Source organism: Mytilus trossulus, chromosome 2 (assembly GCF_036588685.1).
Source record: "Mytilus trossulus isolate FHL-02 chromosome 2, PNRI_Mtr1.1.1.hap1, whole genome shotgun sequence".
In the NCBI taxonomy this organism is placed as follows: domain Eukaryota; kingdom Metazoa; phylum Mollusca; class Bivalvia; order Mytilida; family Mytilidae; genus Mytilus; species Mytilus trossulus.
Window position 1 is genome coordinate 70043892 of NC_086374.1, and position 17055 is coordinate 70060946.

At 31.8% G+C, this 17055-nt stretch overlaps 1 protein-coding gene and 1 long non-coding RNA gene across 3 annotated transcripts in view; one reads left to right on the plus strand and one right to left on the minus strand.

Moving 5' to 3' along the window:
* Positions 1 to 2378, minus strand: LOC134705363 (uncharacterized). Its single transcript, XR_010105542.1, has 3 exons — positions 1355 to 2378; positions 612 to 717; positions 1 to 371 (listed from the first exon to the last, which is right to left on the minus strand). It is a non-coding gene; the product is annotated as an uncharacterized LOC134705363 (long non-coding RNA).
* Positions 2379 to 4309: 1931 nt separating this feature from the next.
* Positions 4310 to 17055, plus strand: part of LOC134707906 (neurexin-4-like) — a 28941-nt gene continuing 16195 nt past the window's right edge. The window contains exons 1-11 of one of the 2 annotated variants that reach the window (XM_063568065.1): positions 4310 to 4470; positions 5595 to 5747; positions 9044 to 9234; positions 9963 to 10104; positions 10922 to 11128; positions 11570 to 11748; positions 12783 to 12959; positions 13540 to 13710; positions 14445 to 14544; positions 15059 to 15211; positions 16018 to 16044. In XM_063568065.1, coding sequence (XP_063424135.1) covers positions 4395 to 4470; positions 5595 to 5747; positions 9044 to 9234; positions 9963 to 10104; positions 10922 to 11128; positions 11570 to 11748; positions 12783 to 12959; positions 13540 to 13710; positions 14445 to 14544; positions 15059 to 15211; positions 16018 to 16044 — 1576 coding nt within the window. In that variant the 5' untranslated portion in view covers positions 4310 to 4394. The remainder of the gene's footprint in view (positions 4471 to 5594; positions 5748 to 9043; positions 9235 to 9962; positions 10105 to 10921; positions 11129 to 11569; positions 11749 to 12782; positions 12960 to 13539; positions 13711 to 14444; positions 14545 to 15058; positions 15212 to 16017; positions 16045 to 17055) is intronic. The other variant, XM_063568066.1, reaches the window with a different exon arrangement.

Here is a 17055-nt window from a genome sequence, read left to right on the forward strand (position 1 = left end):
AATACCTTATGATATCACAAGTAACAGTCAATGAAATCACATGCATAATGTTTTTAAACCGACTTAAATATATCACAAATAATTATTTTCTTCTACATGACAAGATATAGTTGCTACATCATGTGTGTATCCTAACCAAAAAAGCATGTCAATGTGATAAGTAGATAGTTTATGATATAGATTTTTGTCACAATGAATGTTTATAAAAATTTGCAAATTCCAACAGTTCTTGTACGATCACACACAATGTACGCTCAACTTGTCAGTGCATCTTCACCTAAAGCTATTAACTGGATGGCATTTTATGTGTTGTCATCAACTTCCAATATCAAAATCCTCCACAACAAGTAATGTCTATGAGCCTATATATCCTGCAAAATAAAAGTTAAAATTAATAGAAGAGAGTTTTACATAAAGCATCAAATTATGCAATAGTTGTTGTGCTTTAATTTCGATATATACTAGAGTACAAATTGATATTCTGTGGCAGCGAATTGCAAGTTTTGACATTATAAATTACATAAGTCGATTTCTTGACCTAAGGTATACAGATATAGAAATGATACACTAACATAAGCTATATATATATTAATATACATATATTGTCATACCTTTATGACATCTTTCTTTTTTCCAACACTTTATAGCATGCAGAAATGACCTTCACGGGCTTATTGGCTACCGGTTTCTAATTCAAACATTCCAATCTAACGATTCCTGCAAATAAAAAAAAATGCATTTTCTAAGTCAAAAATGGTGTTCCATATGTTTACACTGGTGTTCATCAATTGAATATGTGGTGTTTAGTTTTAAATGCCTTTGTGTTTCATTTTTGAACGCTTGATGTTAGAGTTCTTAGCACTTAGTTTTCATCAGTTGAATGTGTAGTGTTCATTTCTTTATGCCTTTGTGTTTCATTTTTGAACGCTTGATGTAAGAGTTCTTAACACTTAAGTGTTCAGCTAATATACGTGTTAATCTATTCTGTATTTAAACAGACAGACGATAACAGACTGATTATTCATCAGTTTAGAAAATCACCAGAACAAAGCTTACAGTTATTTACGTTAAATACTGTTCTTTAATTCGTCTTTACTGTCTTTTATGTTGAATATTGAAAATTTGTTTATAACAGTTATGAATATTTGACAAATATATATCTGACATGAGAAAATGACAATTGGAAGCCATCGAACTAACAATGGAGATTATATTATGCGGGAACTTGGTCCCGTCTTTGTGAATTCGTGTTGTTTTCTTTCTTTCATGGTTTTATCGATTCTTTTTACGGGAACTGCTCACATAGATGTTACATTGTTTGGGAACTAGCTTGGACTCGGCATGACAACGGGACCTTTAAAAGACAATCCAGTCTGCTAACTACATTTTATTCTGGTTCACAGTCTAGTCTTATATACAACAGTTATAATACAGATTACATTACTTTTCCATTATAGTTATACATCAAATATTTCGCGATATCAATCGAACAATAATATAAAACCCGACAATAGTATACGCGCCATAAATGAATAGTCGTGTCATCTGTTATCTCCCCTTAATTTGTTTACTTTAATATTTAATCAAATATCAAATTAAGAAATGTATTTTTAAAAGTTATCTATACGAATAAGTTCATTCCTTTTTTATATGTTAAGAATATTTTATACAAATCATTTACCTAAATTTTATCTCAAACTTTACCTCTTATTTATTTAAACTGTACCACGATTTTACTTGTGAATGTGATTAAAATTTCTTTACTGGAAAACATCTTAAAACTCGTTCTGCTAAAATTTATAAGATAAACTATTAAACAAATTTAACATTTTTACTAACCTTTAAAAGACAATCCAGTCTGCTAACTACATTTTATTCTGGTTCACAGTCTAGTGAACCAAATAGTTTTGCACGACTTTATATAGCAGACTGGACTTAATTTGACACGTAATATTTTGTTACTCATTACAATAGCTTTCTCTGATCTCTTTTAATAAACAATGGATTTTTGTCGGTTAAAGGCAGAATTACTTAATCTTAATTGTTCAAGTCTATTAATTTTAAAAGTATATACAATTATCTTTATGCCTTCGAAGCTGACACATTTATCAATTAGCTGGGGGACATGTTTGAGACAACGTTATCAAATATGCTTAAAAGATTAAACACTTTACATTTATATTTTTAGGAAATTGTTCTATAAACAAGTAAAACTTTCTTTAATTTATTTTATTTACGTTTATTTTTCTGTCATTTAATTTTACAATTAATTGACAAATATTCTCTTTAACTTCTGTGCAATTCTTCAATTATTCACCAACGCTTTACTTGTAATTTATTTATAAATCTTATCTTTAAATATCACTCATTTTTGCATCATTATAATTATCCTCACTTGTTACTTACTTCTTTCGTGTTCATGTGAGATAGAAGTCCCTTCTCCAGTGCTCTTCCGTACATGTATCCATTCTTCATTTTACCGCCTAAATCACCAGGTATATATTTTTTAACGCGAGGTGTTCAAAATTTCGAGCGATTTGAACACTGCGTGATTGAACATGTAATGTTAATAAACTGAACAGATCATAAAATAAGATAAACATCGACATATTTTTATTACGATATTATCATAACAGGCCTCATTGATATGCATAATTATGTCACTTATAAGTAAAACTAGTAATAATAATAAAATAAGTTCATAAACAATACATATATGCCAGCTTGGAAGTTTAATATTTCACAATTACAAAATTATTCATAAAAATTTCACAAGATCATCATCCTGCATGTACATTCATATTTTTAAATGAATTTCTTTGTAAATTTGCCAGTTAGAAGGATATAAAACCGGACAAACAATTACATCTATCCTCTTTTTCAGATCAGAATTTGAACACCGGTGTACACTGTGTCTAAACACACATGTTAATATTTTTAACACAAACGTTAAAACTTTGAACATGTCTCTAAGCATGAACATATGACGTTAAAATATTGAACAATCGTTGTACAAATTTTGAACGCGTCCGGACGCGTCAGGCGTCAGGTAGATTTACAGTGCATTTATTAAAATCCCCTGGCGATTCCGTGTAGGATTCATATTGCCCTTATTATTTTCGTTTTCTTTTGGCATGCCAAAAAATCCTCGCTAAAATTTCCGGTCGACCTCCTACGGCACCCATTAGTAGATACAACAAATTAATTTATGACCTTTATGTACGTCTCGCTAAGAGCACGACCATATATACCAAATGGTCAATATTAATCATCCATGTAATTTGCTCTATGGGATATTTGCATAATTTCAACGGAGGCAATTTCTTGGCATGGCGATCGATTTTGCATTTTATCTTATAAACAATAATAGAGAGATGGAAGTTTAAAAAAAACTTTACGTGACCAGCCCAGGCCTGTCAATTTCTACATTGAAATAAGCCAACATTGTCAGTCGACTAGTTATTGCCCTTAAGGCAGATCATAAGTATAAACTTAATGGTTATAAACTGGGCAGTGATGGTAACACATGGCTGTGTACATTATGTATCATACAACTCGTCTAAACATCAAACCAACAATGTGAGATCTGAGTTACCTTGATACGTCAGTCTTACTCTAAAGATACTCAAATGTAAAATAACTTTCAAACAGTTCTTTTTTTTTATCATGGTCAGTGGCGGATCCAGAACTTTTCCTAAGGGGGGGTGGGGGAAGGGGGGGGGGGGCGCTGACTAACCTAAGAGGGGCCCACTTCAGTCATGCTTCAATGATTCCCTATATGAGCAACCAAAATTTTCCCACGAAAGGGGGGGGGGGGCGGGCCCCCCAGGATCCGCCTATGATGGTACTTGTGGACTTTTTCCTAAATCTGCAATTTAAAAAAGAATGAATTATTGAGTGCCCTCATTCATTCATTATTTTTGTGTGTTTTTTCTGTATTAAACAAACAAACTGGCCAAGTTTGCTAGCCTAGTGCTTTGCTAGTGGATAGTAAACTAGACCAAACTAGGAAATTCGGGAATAATCTATAGTAAATGGCAATTGCATGTTTTTGTTGTATATTTGTTCGTATTTCGAATGATTCAGAAAAACACGAAAATTATTGAAATTTAATTGCCAATTTGGGGAAAAAATCACGGATTCTGGGAAAAAGGGGGAGATTTAAATAAAAATTGTCCTGTCTTCTCAGTACAAATGATTTTAATTAAGTTTTGATGACAAAATGTCTAAACTGTGACACGTTTAAAACTTTTAAAAGAGCTATAAAATAATTCAAACAGTCATTACGCTGTTATGTTCAAAGGGAAATAATCATACCTGTTTTTTACCTGAGAAATTGGTCACGTGACTGATGACTAAGGGAAGCAACTGTTTTGAAATGCATAAGTAGGAATATGGCGATGTGGAGAAGCAAATTAATACTTTTTATTGTATTCCATGTCTCTTATGCCCAATACAGTGAAAGAGACAGTAAGTTACACTTTTTTCAAAGTTTACTTTCAAAAAATAATAACACGAACTACCTGTTCCAGGTAGAAATTACAGGTGTGAGATCCATAACATGGCGGTTGTTTTCATAACAGAAAAGTTTACGGAAGTGACTTTGTTTAAGAGTCAATGACTGATATTATTAATAAATCTGTTGTTTGCTTACTAAAATAGTATTAAATTTCATTCTTTTTAGCTTTTATACAAACTGTGGACAGGTTATAATTTGCAATTCTGTAATAATCTAACACATTATTTAGCCAGGTATGATGGATTTGCACAAACCTAACCTGATCCTAGGGCAACTGGTAGCTCTGGCCGAAATCTGTTCCACCAAAAGTTAATCTGTCCCAAGTTGATAGTGGGTCTGATTGAGGTCTAAACATGAAGCTTTATTGGCAGATTTTTTTAAGCGTGACATGTGAAAGTTGAATAATTAAGCATTAAGCGTGAAAACAGGAAATGAAGTCATGTGGGACACAGAAAGATACATGGGCTATTATGACAACGAGAAGCGGGATCCATGATTAGACCCCCTTGATCTGGTCCAGACATAATATACTGAATAAAATTAGTTAGTTAGTTAGTTAATAAAATAATTAATTGCTCCATTTGAAAAGATTTTATACATGTTATATAATAAAATCAAATTCAACATTTATTGTTTTATACTGCATAATCATCAGTGATAAATTGATCTGACTTTAAACATGTTTAAACGTTTATATTAAAATTAAATATTCAATTATCATGATTATTGTCGCCAATTTTGTTTCCATCCACCTTGTAATTTCGAATAAAAATGAAAAAAAATAGTGTCATATTCATATATTTGTTTATTTTCTGTCAAAGTATAAATCTACCATGAATTCTATATACTCGTTTTCCTTTTTTAAAACAATTCGATCCTTAAGTACTTAAATTTGAAATGTGGTTTGCAAATGTGTACCAAACTATCCATTCCACATTTGTACTACTTAAAATGTTACTTTTAGTTGTACTGTGTAATATCTTGTGACTTTTGATAGCTTTTTGTTCCAATAAACATGATAAAGAAAAGACAATTTTATGAACACTCTACATGTTTAAGATTTTTCAATTTCTAGGAACACGATATCAAGACAGTGATTGTTTACAAGGTACAGCCCTTGGTGTAAGTAGTAGGGGAGGTAATAGAATACCCAACAGTAATTTCTGGGCATCGTCTTCCAGCAGTGATGTCAGACAGCCATATAAAGCCAGATTAGAGGATTCTACAGGTATTTTATTTTATTTATATTAAATAAGGAGATGTGGTACACTTGTAAATGTATGATTGCCAATGAGACGAACATCCAAAAAAGTCATTATGAATTTGATTTATCATGTTTATGCAATATAATGATATAAGTCTCAATACAACCTTCAACAATGAGCAAAACCTACACTGTAAACTCATGATACTCTCAACATGACCTTCATTTCAACTAACAAAATTAACATATATCATGTACATTACTATGTGTTTGGATTTTAAAAATTATCTAGAGTTTTTCTTAGAATGAGTTGACATGCTTGATGCTGGGGTTGATTCTAGAATTTTGTGAAAATTATAAAATTTTACTAGTGTTAAGGCCTGAATTTTTTTTTTGAAGTTTACAAGTATTATGAATACATATATACAATACATGTATCTTAATCCTTAATTTTTCTAAAAAAGAAATTAAAAATGTGAGACTTAACTGTCTACATTTTGTAGTTTATTTTAAAATAAGAAGATCTATGTGGTATGATTACCAATGAGACGACTCTTCATCAGAGATCTAATGATAATTAATAAATATAGGTCACTGTAGTGTATGTTCCTCAAATGGCTTCTACAATGAGCCACCACATAGTTAGATACATAGATACATGTACATGTATGAAAGGCCCTGAAAGGCCAAACGTAAAACAAATCAAACGAGAACACTACCAGCCTGTTTTATGTACCAAACAATGTATATATACTTTAACCATGTTAAAATATATGTAATATGATTTTTAGGCATAAAAACAATTAACTAACCACTGAATTACAGGCTTCCTAACATGTTTAACTTTAAAAGCAGCAAAAATTTTAAGATCTTGCTATGAAAATCCTTAAACATGTTTAACAAAAAATTATTACCCAAGTTAAAAACTCATTAGCTCACCTGGCCCGAAGGGCCAAGTGAGCTTTTCTCATCACTTGGCGTCCGGCGTCCGTCGTCGTCGTCGTCGTCCGTCGTCGTCCGTCGTCGTCCGTCGTCGTTAACTTTTACAAAAATCTTCTCCTCTGAAACTACTGGGCCAAATTGAACCAAACTTGGCCACAATCATCATTGGGGTATCTAGTTTAAAAAATGTGTGGCGTGACCCGGTCAACCAACCAAGATGGCCGCCACGGCTAAAAATAGAACATAGGGGTAAACTGCAGTTTTTGGCTAATAACTCAAAAACCAAAGCATTTAGAGGAAATCTGACATGGGGTAAAAATGTTTATCAGGTCAAGATCTATCTGCCCTGAAATTTTCAGATGAATCGGTCAACCCGTTGTTGGGTTGCTGCCCCTGAATTGGTAATTTTGTGGAAATTATGCAGTTTTTGGTTGTTATCTTGAATATTATTATAGATAGAGATAAACTGTAAACAGCAATAATGTTTAGTAAAGTAGGATTTACAAATAAGTCAACATGACCGAAATGGTCAGTTGACCCGTTTAGGAGTTATTGCCCTTTATAGTCAATTTTTAACCATTTTTCGTAAATCTTAGTTATCTTTTACAAAAATCTTCTCCTCTGAAACTACTGGGCCAAATTGAACCAAACTTGGCCACAATCATCATTGGGGTATCTAGTTTAAAAAATGTGTGGCGTGACCCGGTCAACCAACCAAGATGGCCACCACGGCTAAAAATAGAACATAGGGGTAAACTGCAGTTTTTGGCTTATAACTCAAAAACCAAAGCATTTAGAGGAAATCTGACATGGGGTAAAAATGTTTATCAGGTCAAGATCTATCTGCCCTGAAATTTTCAGATGAATCGGTCAACCCGTTGTTGGGTTGCTGCCCCTGAATTGGTAATTTTGTGGAAATTTTGCAGTTTTTGGTTGTTATCTTGAATATTATTATAGATAGAGATAAACTGTAAACAGCAATAATGTTTAGTAAAGTAGGATTTACAAATAAGTCAACATGACCGAAATGGTCAGTTGACCCGTTTAGGAGTTATTGCCCTTTATAGTCAATTTTTAACCATTTTTCGTAAATCTTAGTTATCTTTTACAAAAATCTTCTCCTCTGAAACTACTGGGCCAAATTGAACCAAACTTGGCCACAATCATCATTGGGGTATATAGTTTAAAAAATGTGTGGCGTGACCCAGTCATCCAACCAAGATGGCCGCCACGGCAAAAAATAGAACATAGGGGTAAACTGCAGTTTTTGGCTTATAACTCAAAAACGAAAGCATTTAGAGGAAATCTGACATGGGGTAAAAATGTTTATCAGGTCAAGATCTATCTGCCCTGAAATTTTCAGATGAATCGGTCAACCCGTTGTTGGGTTGCTGCCCCTGAATTGGTAATTTTGTGGAAATTTTGCAGTTTTTGGTTATTATCTTGAATATTATTATAGATAGAGATAAACTGTAAACAGCAATAATGTTTAGTAAAGTAGGATTTACAAATAAGTCAACATGACCGAAATGGTCAGTTGACCTGTTTAGGAGTTATTGCCCTTTATAGTCAATTTTTAACCATTTTTCGTAAATCTTAGTTATCTTTTACAAAAATCTTCTCCTCTGAAACTACTGGGCCAAATTAATCCAGACTTGGCAATCATCATCTTTGGGGTATCTTGTTTTAAAAATGTGTCCGGTGACCCGACTATCAAATCAAGATGGCCGCCACAGCTAAAAATAGAACATAGGGGTAAAATGCAGTTTTTGGCTTATAACTCAAAAACCAAAGCATTTAGAGCAAATCCAACACGGGGTTAAATTATTAATCAGATCAAGATCTATCTGCCCTATAATTTTCAGATGAATCGGTCAACCCATTGTTGGGTTGCTGCCCCTGAATCGGTAATTTTAAGGAAATTTTGCTGTTTTTGGTTATTATCTTAAATTTTATTATAGATAGAGATAAACTGTAAACAGCAATTATGTTCAGCAAAGTAAGATTTACAAATAAGTCAACACGACGGAAATTGTCAATTGACCCCCTAAGGAGTTATTGTCCTTTATAGTCAATTTTTAACAATTTTCATAAAATTTGTAAATTTTTATTAACATTTTCCACTGAAACTACTGGGCCAAGTTCATTATAGATAGAGATAAATGTAAGCAGCAAGACTAGTAAAGTAAGATTTACAAACACATCACCATCACCAAAACACAATTTTGTCATGAATCCATCTGCTTCCTTTGTTTAATATTCACATAGACCAAGGTGAGCGACACAGGCTCTTTGGAGCCTCTAGTTTTTGTTGTTGTCATAGTTGTTTTTTAGAAAGATGTTTTGAATTATTTAAAAGCAACTTTGTTTTTTCACAGGTGCATGGACTGCAAGTATTTTAGATACAAATCAATACCTAGGAATAGATCTTGGAGGAGAATACATCTTAACTGATATATGGACTCAAGGTCGACAAGGGTCAGGGGAATTTGTGACGGAATTTTATATTGCATTCTCCAGTGACAAAACAACATGGCGAGAGTATACAAATGAATATGGTATACGACAGGTTAGTATAACTACTGGGGATTCATTAATATTCGTTTACCAATTTTTGTTGGTATTTATAGGTACAAATGAACCAGGAATTTAAAAGTTTAACCAAATACAAATTTCTATAAAGTTGTACCAGACTTAGGCAGAAAAACGAAATCATATATATCTACGAAATGCAAGGTTTCAGAAATGCATGAAAAATGGTACCCACGAGAATAATTGAATCCACAGTATAAACAACATTTACTTCTCTACAACAGCACAAGGTTATTCTATAAAGCTGTATTTTAATTACATGTACAAAATGTACATGTATGGTATGTTTCATAAAAATGAATACTTTTGATTGGATGACAGCAATCCAGAGGCATTAAAATATTCCATTTTATCCCCTCCCCCCCAAAAAAAAAAAAAAGAATTCAAAATTTAGAGCAGTTTGTGCTTCCAACAAAGAGGTCATGAATATAAATAATAAGAAAACAAACCAACAAACTGATATAATTTGCAATTTCATGGCTGTAGCGTGAAACTATAATGCTTCTTTTGTACTTTTGTACAATTGTAACACACAAAATGTTAGGCTAATGATAAATGTCTTAGATTCTGCAAAAACTTCATTGAGTCGATTGTCATTTTAGAACTTTTATGTACATTATTATGTGAAACTTTATTATGATCAATCCATTGATACATAAAGTTGTCATTTACTTACCTATCAAATGTAATGTTATTATTTTCCAGATGTTTGGTGGGAATACAAACTCTGACATGATTTCTAAGAACTACCTGAAATATCCAGTGGTTGCTAGATATATAATGATCCATCCACAGAGATGGGTTGGTGTAATTTCAATGAGATTAGAACTGTTTGGTTGTAAATACAGTAAGTGTACATATAGCAAATGGTTTACAGCTGATAATGCATTTAGAGTGTAGGTGAAGATGATATTTTGGTGTTATCTAGCTTACTAGCTGAACCATGAAGTATTTATTAGGTTAGGTAAACTACCCTCCTTCAAGACTAAACTAGTCTGACCAATAAATAATATGTAGGACTAGACTACGTTGAAAGGAGGGTAGTATACCTTACCTAACAATGACTTCACGGTTCAGCTAACAAGCAAGCTAACCAAAGATATAACCTTTGTCTACATACTCAATGCAATTGGCTGTAAGTAACTGGAATGACTTCTTTAAACTGCAACAAAAGCATGACATAGACATGAACATTTGAGTTCATTCTATTGGTAATTAGGCATCAATATATTTGTCAAACCTTCAAGGAATTTTACAAAACTTTGACAGAAGCTTTTTAACAGCTGTTATCATTAATGCTAGCAAGTTAAATGTATGGTTTTCACAAAATTAATCTATGTGACACACAGGGTTCAGGTTGAAAATCTTCACTTATTTAAACATAAATCTCCAGCAATTTTATTAATCATTTTCAAAGGTAAATTAGTCTCAAGTAAAAAAAGTCTGTGGTATAGACTGTGCAAAAATTAAACAAACCCACACACAATTTTTTTTATGCAATAATATGAAGTTTGTTGATGAGTTCTACAATGATAGAAGACCTAAGAATTAATTACTGATTATATAGAATTCAAAATTTTTTCTCTTCAATTCTGAACAGTTTATGAGTTTAAATCTTGCAGTGTATATTGACATCAATACATGATTACTTAAATTTATTTTAGCCTCTGAAGTAGCAACCTTTGATGGAAAGTCCAGTATTAGCTATGATTTATCAGTTGGTAACACTGGTCCCATGCCTTCTAATAATATCAAATTAAGATTTAAAACTAAAGAGCAGAACGGTGTCCTGTTTTATGCCTCTGGGAATCAGCGAGATTACCTGTCATTAGAGCTTGTACAGGGAAGACTTGTGCTCCATATTGATTTAGGTTTGTATAATAACTACATATAGGTATCAAAAAATGCTGATGAGACAACTCTCCTCCAGAGACCTATGCCATAGAAATTTGCTACTACAAGTCACTGTATTGCTTTCAACAATGAGCAAAACTCATATTGTATAGCAAGCTTTAAAAGACTTGGGCCTGGATTTGAAAAATGAAAAACGATTCAAACAAGAAAACTTAAGATTTGATTTATGTACAAATCAATAAACAAAAGATAAGAAAAAAACAATTATGATATACAGCAACAAGCGACAAATATTAAATGTGTGTTCTTTTTGAAAGAAATCTATAAGTGGTTTACTGGAATATGTTTTGACATCTTAAATGAATGTATATTAATGTGAAAAATGTAAATCATATAATTTGGAAGAAAAAAAACAATTGGGGAGATACATGTTGTATTTTTGGTATTTTCTATTAAAGGATCTACCGCAAATAACCCTGGCGCCACTAATCAGACTGGTGGTAATCTCCTTGACGACAGCCAATGGCATGATGTGATTATATGGAGAAATCGTACTGATGTTCGACTGGTTGTTGATAGGCTGGAAACTTATTTTAAGACCAATGGTCTTTTCTACAGATTAAATTTAGACAGAACGGTAAGCAAAAAGAATGAAAAAAGTTTGCATAGTGCTTATTTTATTATCTAGGGGCACTTCCTGTATACAAGTTGATAGGACATGCAGCTGGAATAGGACACATTTTCAAGCTTGAAAATATGTGGAGAAAGCTATCAGAAATATAGGATTAAATCAACAAGTTCCAATTAAAAGCCCTGTATTTTAATTCACAGGCAGATATCTCGCCGTAGGTAAACATTGTAAAAAAATCATAGCCTCAAATATTCCAAATTCAAAAGTAAACTTTATTTCTCAGAAATTTGAGTTCAAAATGTGTGCTATAAAATATCGTAAAAGTATCATAGCCTCAAATATTCCAAATTCAATAGTAAACTTTATTTCTCAGAAATTTGAGTTCAAAATGTGTGCTATAAAATTAATGAGTCTCATACCATAATTAAAACTAAGTCAATATATAAGAATTTTGTTGATGTGGTGTAAGTGTCAATGTGCCAGCCATTTAAGAACTACATCTAGAAATCATGCCAAATTTCATAGAAAAAAATTATCATGGATGTGTAATTCAACATTAAAAACACCAATCCCATTCAATTGAGTACATTTGATTTTAGAACAAGTTACAAATGTGCTTCCCTAAATTTTTCATATGTCTATAAAAGTAATAATATACATGATATATATATCATTGAATGATTTTTATTCCCCACCTACGATAGTACTAGAGGGGCATTAGGTTTTCTGGTCTGTGCGTCTGTTTGTTCGTCCGTCTTTTCGTTCGTCTGTCTGTTACACTTCAGGTTAAAGTATTTGGTCAAGGTAGTTTTTGATGAAGTTGAAGTCCAATCAACTTGAAACTTAGTATACATGTTCCCTTTGATAAGATCATTCTAATTTAAATGCCAAATTAGGGAATTTATTCCAATTTCACGGTCCAGTAAACATAGAAAATGATAGTGCGAGTGGGGCATCCGTGTACTGTGGACATGTTCTTGTTTTTTTTATCATTTGTAGAATAGGGTATAATTGTCATATTTATCATGTTTTTGTTTTAGATTTTCCTAGGAGGAGTTCCTACATTTAATGTTGAAGGTATTACAGTACGTCATAATTTTACTGGTTGCCTGGAAAATGTTGTATTTGAAGGAAGTAAGATGATCAGTGATGCTAAGAACAGGATACCAGGTTACACAGTTGGTAACAGTCAGATAGCAACCATGTTTTCTTGTAAGGTAATGTTTGTTTATTTCCTGTTTTGTCAAAAAGTAATCATAATCTGTCTGAGATATATAAACAAATGCTGATTTCATGATTGAGAATTAATTTACAAAACTAGTTCAATTATTATTTTATTTCACTATAATTAAATGTATACCTTTAATATCATAAACCCTTATGAAATGATCCCAACAGAATAATCTAGTCAATCTTGACAAGTATGCTAAAAGAATTTATAAGGAAGTTGTGTTTGCCTTCTAATGACATTTTTATAGAAAAGTTTCATATCATGATGAGATCTCTCAAACATCACACTATAAAACATGTGGTAACCTGTTATCATGGTTATGCTTGTTTTTTTAGAAGATAAAAAACCTAGAGTTCTAAAGGGAAATTTTGGTATTTTAAAATTTCAGTGAAATTTGCTGACAAACTTATTTTTAAAAACAAGTGATTTATTCATTGTAAGAAATTTTCTTGTCAGTAAAAATGCTTTCAATTTTATAAAACCTGATGAATCCTTATCAACTAAAAAATATACTATTCTAGATGCTAACAAATTGCTGACTGACATTTTAATAATTTTGTTTTTAGATTGATGCACCATCACCAGCTACATTCCCTTCCATTGGATCCTATGTGAAATACACAAGTACGGAAATAGGATTGGCTGTTAGAATTAACTTTGATTTCCGTACACATGATCCTGATGGAATACTATTTTTCCATCAGCTAGAGAAAGACAAAGGTGGTGGATTTATACAGGTAATATCAATGTTAAAAATGGTTAATGTGGAATCATTATTTGTCAGTGGATACCAAAATTTGTGGATTTCATGGGTACAGGTAATCCACAAAATTCAATGTTCACAAAGACAAATTTGATATAGGCTTGTATGTAAACCTCAGTAAAACCATGAAATTATATATCCATGAACATACAAGTTTTACTTTATCCTCAAAAATTGGTACCCTCGAAAATAAATGAATCCAATTAAACAGTATTTTTTGCCCATAGCAGCTAAAAAATATTTCCATGTTATATGTAAGTAAAGTGAATTTTAACTGGACCATTGGTCTTCCAAATATTGAATTTCTTATTGAATTATTTTAGAATTGGTTTATGTTCTTCCTCTACTATGACTTTATTTTGTGTCTTGTGTACTATTGTTTGTTTGTCATTTTCTTTTTTAGCCATGGTGTTGTCATTTTATTTTTGATCTATGAGTTTAAATGTCCCTCTGGTATCTTTCGTACCTCTTTCAGGATGTGCAAATATATAAACTTTGATAGATCAGTGGAAAATGATGAAATACAGGTAGAATTTGCCTTTTTTTAATGAATTGACTGACTTCTCCTGGAATTTAAAAAGTGGTAGATGAACTTAAAATTTAAGTTCTATGTATTGTCTGACCCAGACTGAAAATGTTTCCACAGATTTTTTTTTACTGAAGATAATTTCAATAATATGATAAAGAATGAATGATTTATATTTTCAGGTTGAATTCTTGAAAGGAAAAACTGGTTTTGTTCAATACAAGTTACAGACCTCGGACCAAGAATCTTCTGCAGACACAATAGAAGATGTTGTAAGAAACAGTAAGTAAAGCTTCACATATATTTTAACGTTCAGAGGTTAGTCTGTTCAAATAAAAGAACATTGATTGACAGGAAATCTTCATGAGGTTGATTGATGGTTGCTTTATGCAGCATCTAAGCAAAAAGGTATAGCACAGGGAGCTACATTAGGTGATAAAAAACATGTGGGAATTTCATTACTACAGGGAGATAACTTTGTAAAATCAGCTGAACGTTTTAATCATGTTCTATTGTTAACATGGTTAAGTAAATATTTTAAAGTTTCTCAATGATCAAAATGAGTGCTTGTAGAACTGTCATATATCATATGAAATTCTCTAATAAAGTTTATGGTTCAAGTTCAAGTTTTTTGAAATTTTTATAATTTTTTGTCAAAAGGTCAAAGAAAATAATTTTTCAAAATTTTATGAAAAACAAACAAGTAAAATTAAACATAGTCAAGGTGTTTGGTACCAAATTGAAATATTGTAAACATGACATTGATTAAGTAAAATTGCATATACTTCCATTACAGCTGCTGGAGATCTAACCAGTGGATTTGCTGATGGATTGTGGCACAAGTTCTCACTTCTACTTAATAATGAGAAACTAAATGTAACAATAGACAGAAATTCTAAAGTCTCTATTAGAACTATGGCTATTCAGGCTGGGTCTACATACTATTTAGGTAAGTACAGCTAAACAAGGATCATCTTTTGAAGTAGAAATAGAATATTTGAACAATACAAGTAATAACTTTGTTTTTGTCCAAGATATAACTATCCTGTTGAATGCATTGTTCTCCTCGGAATTTAATGAAAGTGTCCATTTGTAAGCATGAATGTGTCACCAAATATAGAAAAAAGACAGCTTTGAATTTAATACCCAATAAGTTAAAAGTATGATGTTTATAATTTGAAGAAGGCTGAGTTTATTCCTTCTATTCAAAAAATTCTGGACCATAAAAAATTATGAAAAAGGTTCAACTTTGAATTACTTTATACAATAAACATTGTCTTTTTCAGACAATTTTTAAAAACTTTAAGATATGCATTTTATGATAAATCTATAAAGATCTTTTATTTATGTCTTTGAACTGCATACACTAAAGGATTGTATAATAAGGTTGGGGAAAAGAAATAAAATTTATGATCTGTAAGTAGTGGCACAGGGATTGCCTATGAAAATTCACAGAAAACATTATTTTAAATATCATAAAAATAATCAGATTATTGTGTATATGTACCGTAGAGCCGGTAATTTTCGTAGGGTGTAAATTCTTGCTTATTTTCATGGATAGAAAAAAATTGCCAAAATAAATTCCTCCAATTTAAAAGTGTACATGCAAATTTATTGATAAAAGTTTTGAAGCTACCAAAATATTTTGTATACCTTTTTCAATGAAAATAGGGAAATTTTCACCCATGAAAATAACCTGCTATACAGTATCTTGTGTAACTAACATAAACCATAATGTATAAGTTGGTCATTTAGGTGGAGTTGGCTCTATAAGTATTAAAGGTAGAGTATTTAGAGGGATAAAAAAAGCGTGGTTTCTTTACATCCCTTTTGTTCTCCTCTGCATCGTGTGCATTGTTTCACCTTTGAAATATGTTTATTTGTTGTCAAATTTCACCATGATATAATATTGTTGATAATGAACTCTAATTTGCCTTGTTTTGAAAATATTAAGCATTTACTTCATGCATTCATGGTTGTTTTTCTTCCCCCTGATTTAATTAACTGTCCTATGAAAAAACATAACATTTTACAAATACTATACATGTATTTCCCGTTCCTGAGGGAGATATGAAGATTTGTTCACCCAAGAATATTGATTGCCTGTGCTTCATTTACTTACTGAATATACTATATTAATTTGTATACGTTTGTTTTCTGATCTGCTTGTTTAAATAGTTAAACACGCCATAAAAGTACGGATCAAAAGTAAATAAATAGTCTTTTTATTTTAACGCTTGAATAAATTTAAACACGGTAATGACTTATCTAACGCTATTTTAATTAAACAACTTTCAAAACAGTATGCACATAAACCGCTTGTAACGTCATACTACGAGGTCCCGATCTACAGGGGGAATATGATGTTCAGAGGGTAATATGATACTCAGAGGGGAATATGAAGTTTTGTTCGACATCACATGTGACAGTTTCAACCAATCAAATGTTGATTTCACCATCTAAGTCAACATGCAGTGGAATAATTTTTCTTATACCCAATGGGAAAAAATTATCTGGGGAAAGATGAATTCCTTGGGGTCACAAGTTCAACATAATTTTTTGTTGCCTTTTTAAAAAAGAAAATGTGAAAGGAGGAATCACTTTAGGGATAGTTTAATAGTTTTGGAGGAAGACACAAAGGTTTTTTTCATTTTTAGCTCACCTGGCCCAAAGGGCCAAGTGAGCTTTTCTCATCACTTGGCGTCTGTCGTCCGTCGTCGTCCTGGTCCGGCATTAACTTTTACAAAAATCTTCTCCTCTGAAACTACTGGGCCAAATTTAACCAAACTTGGC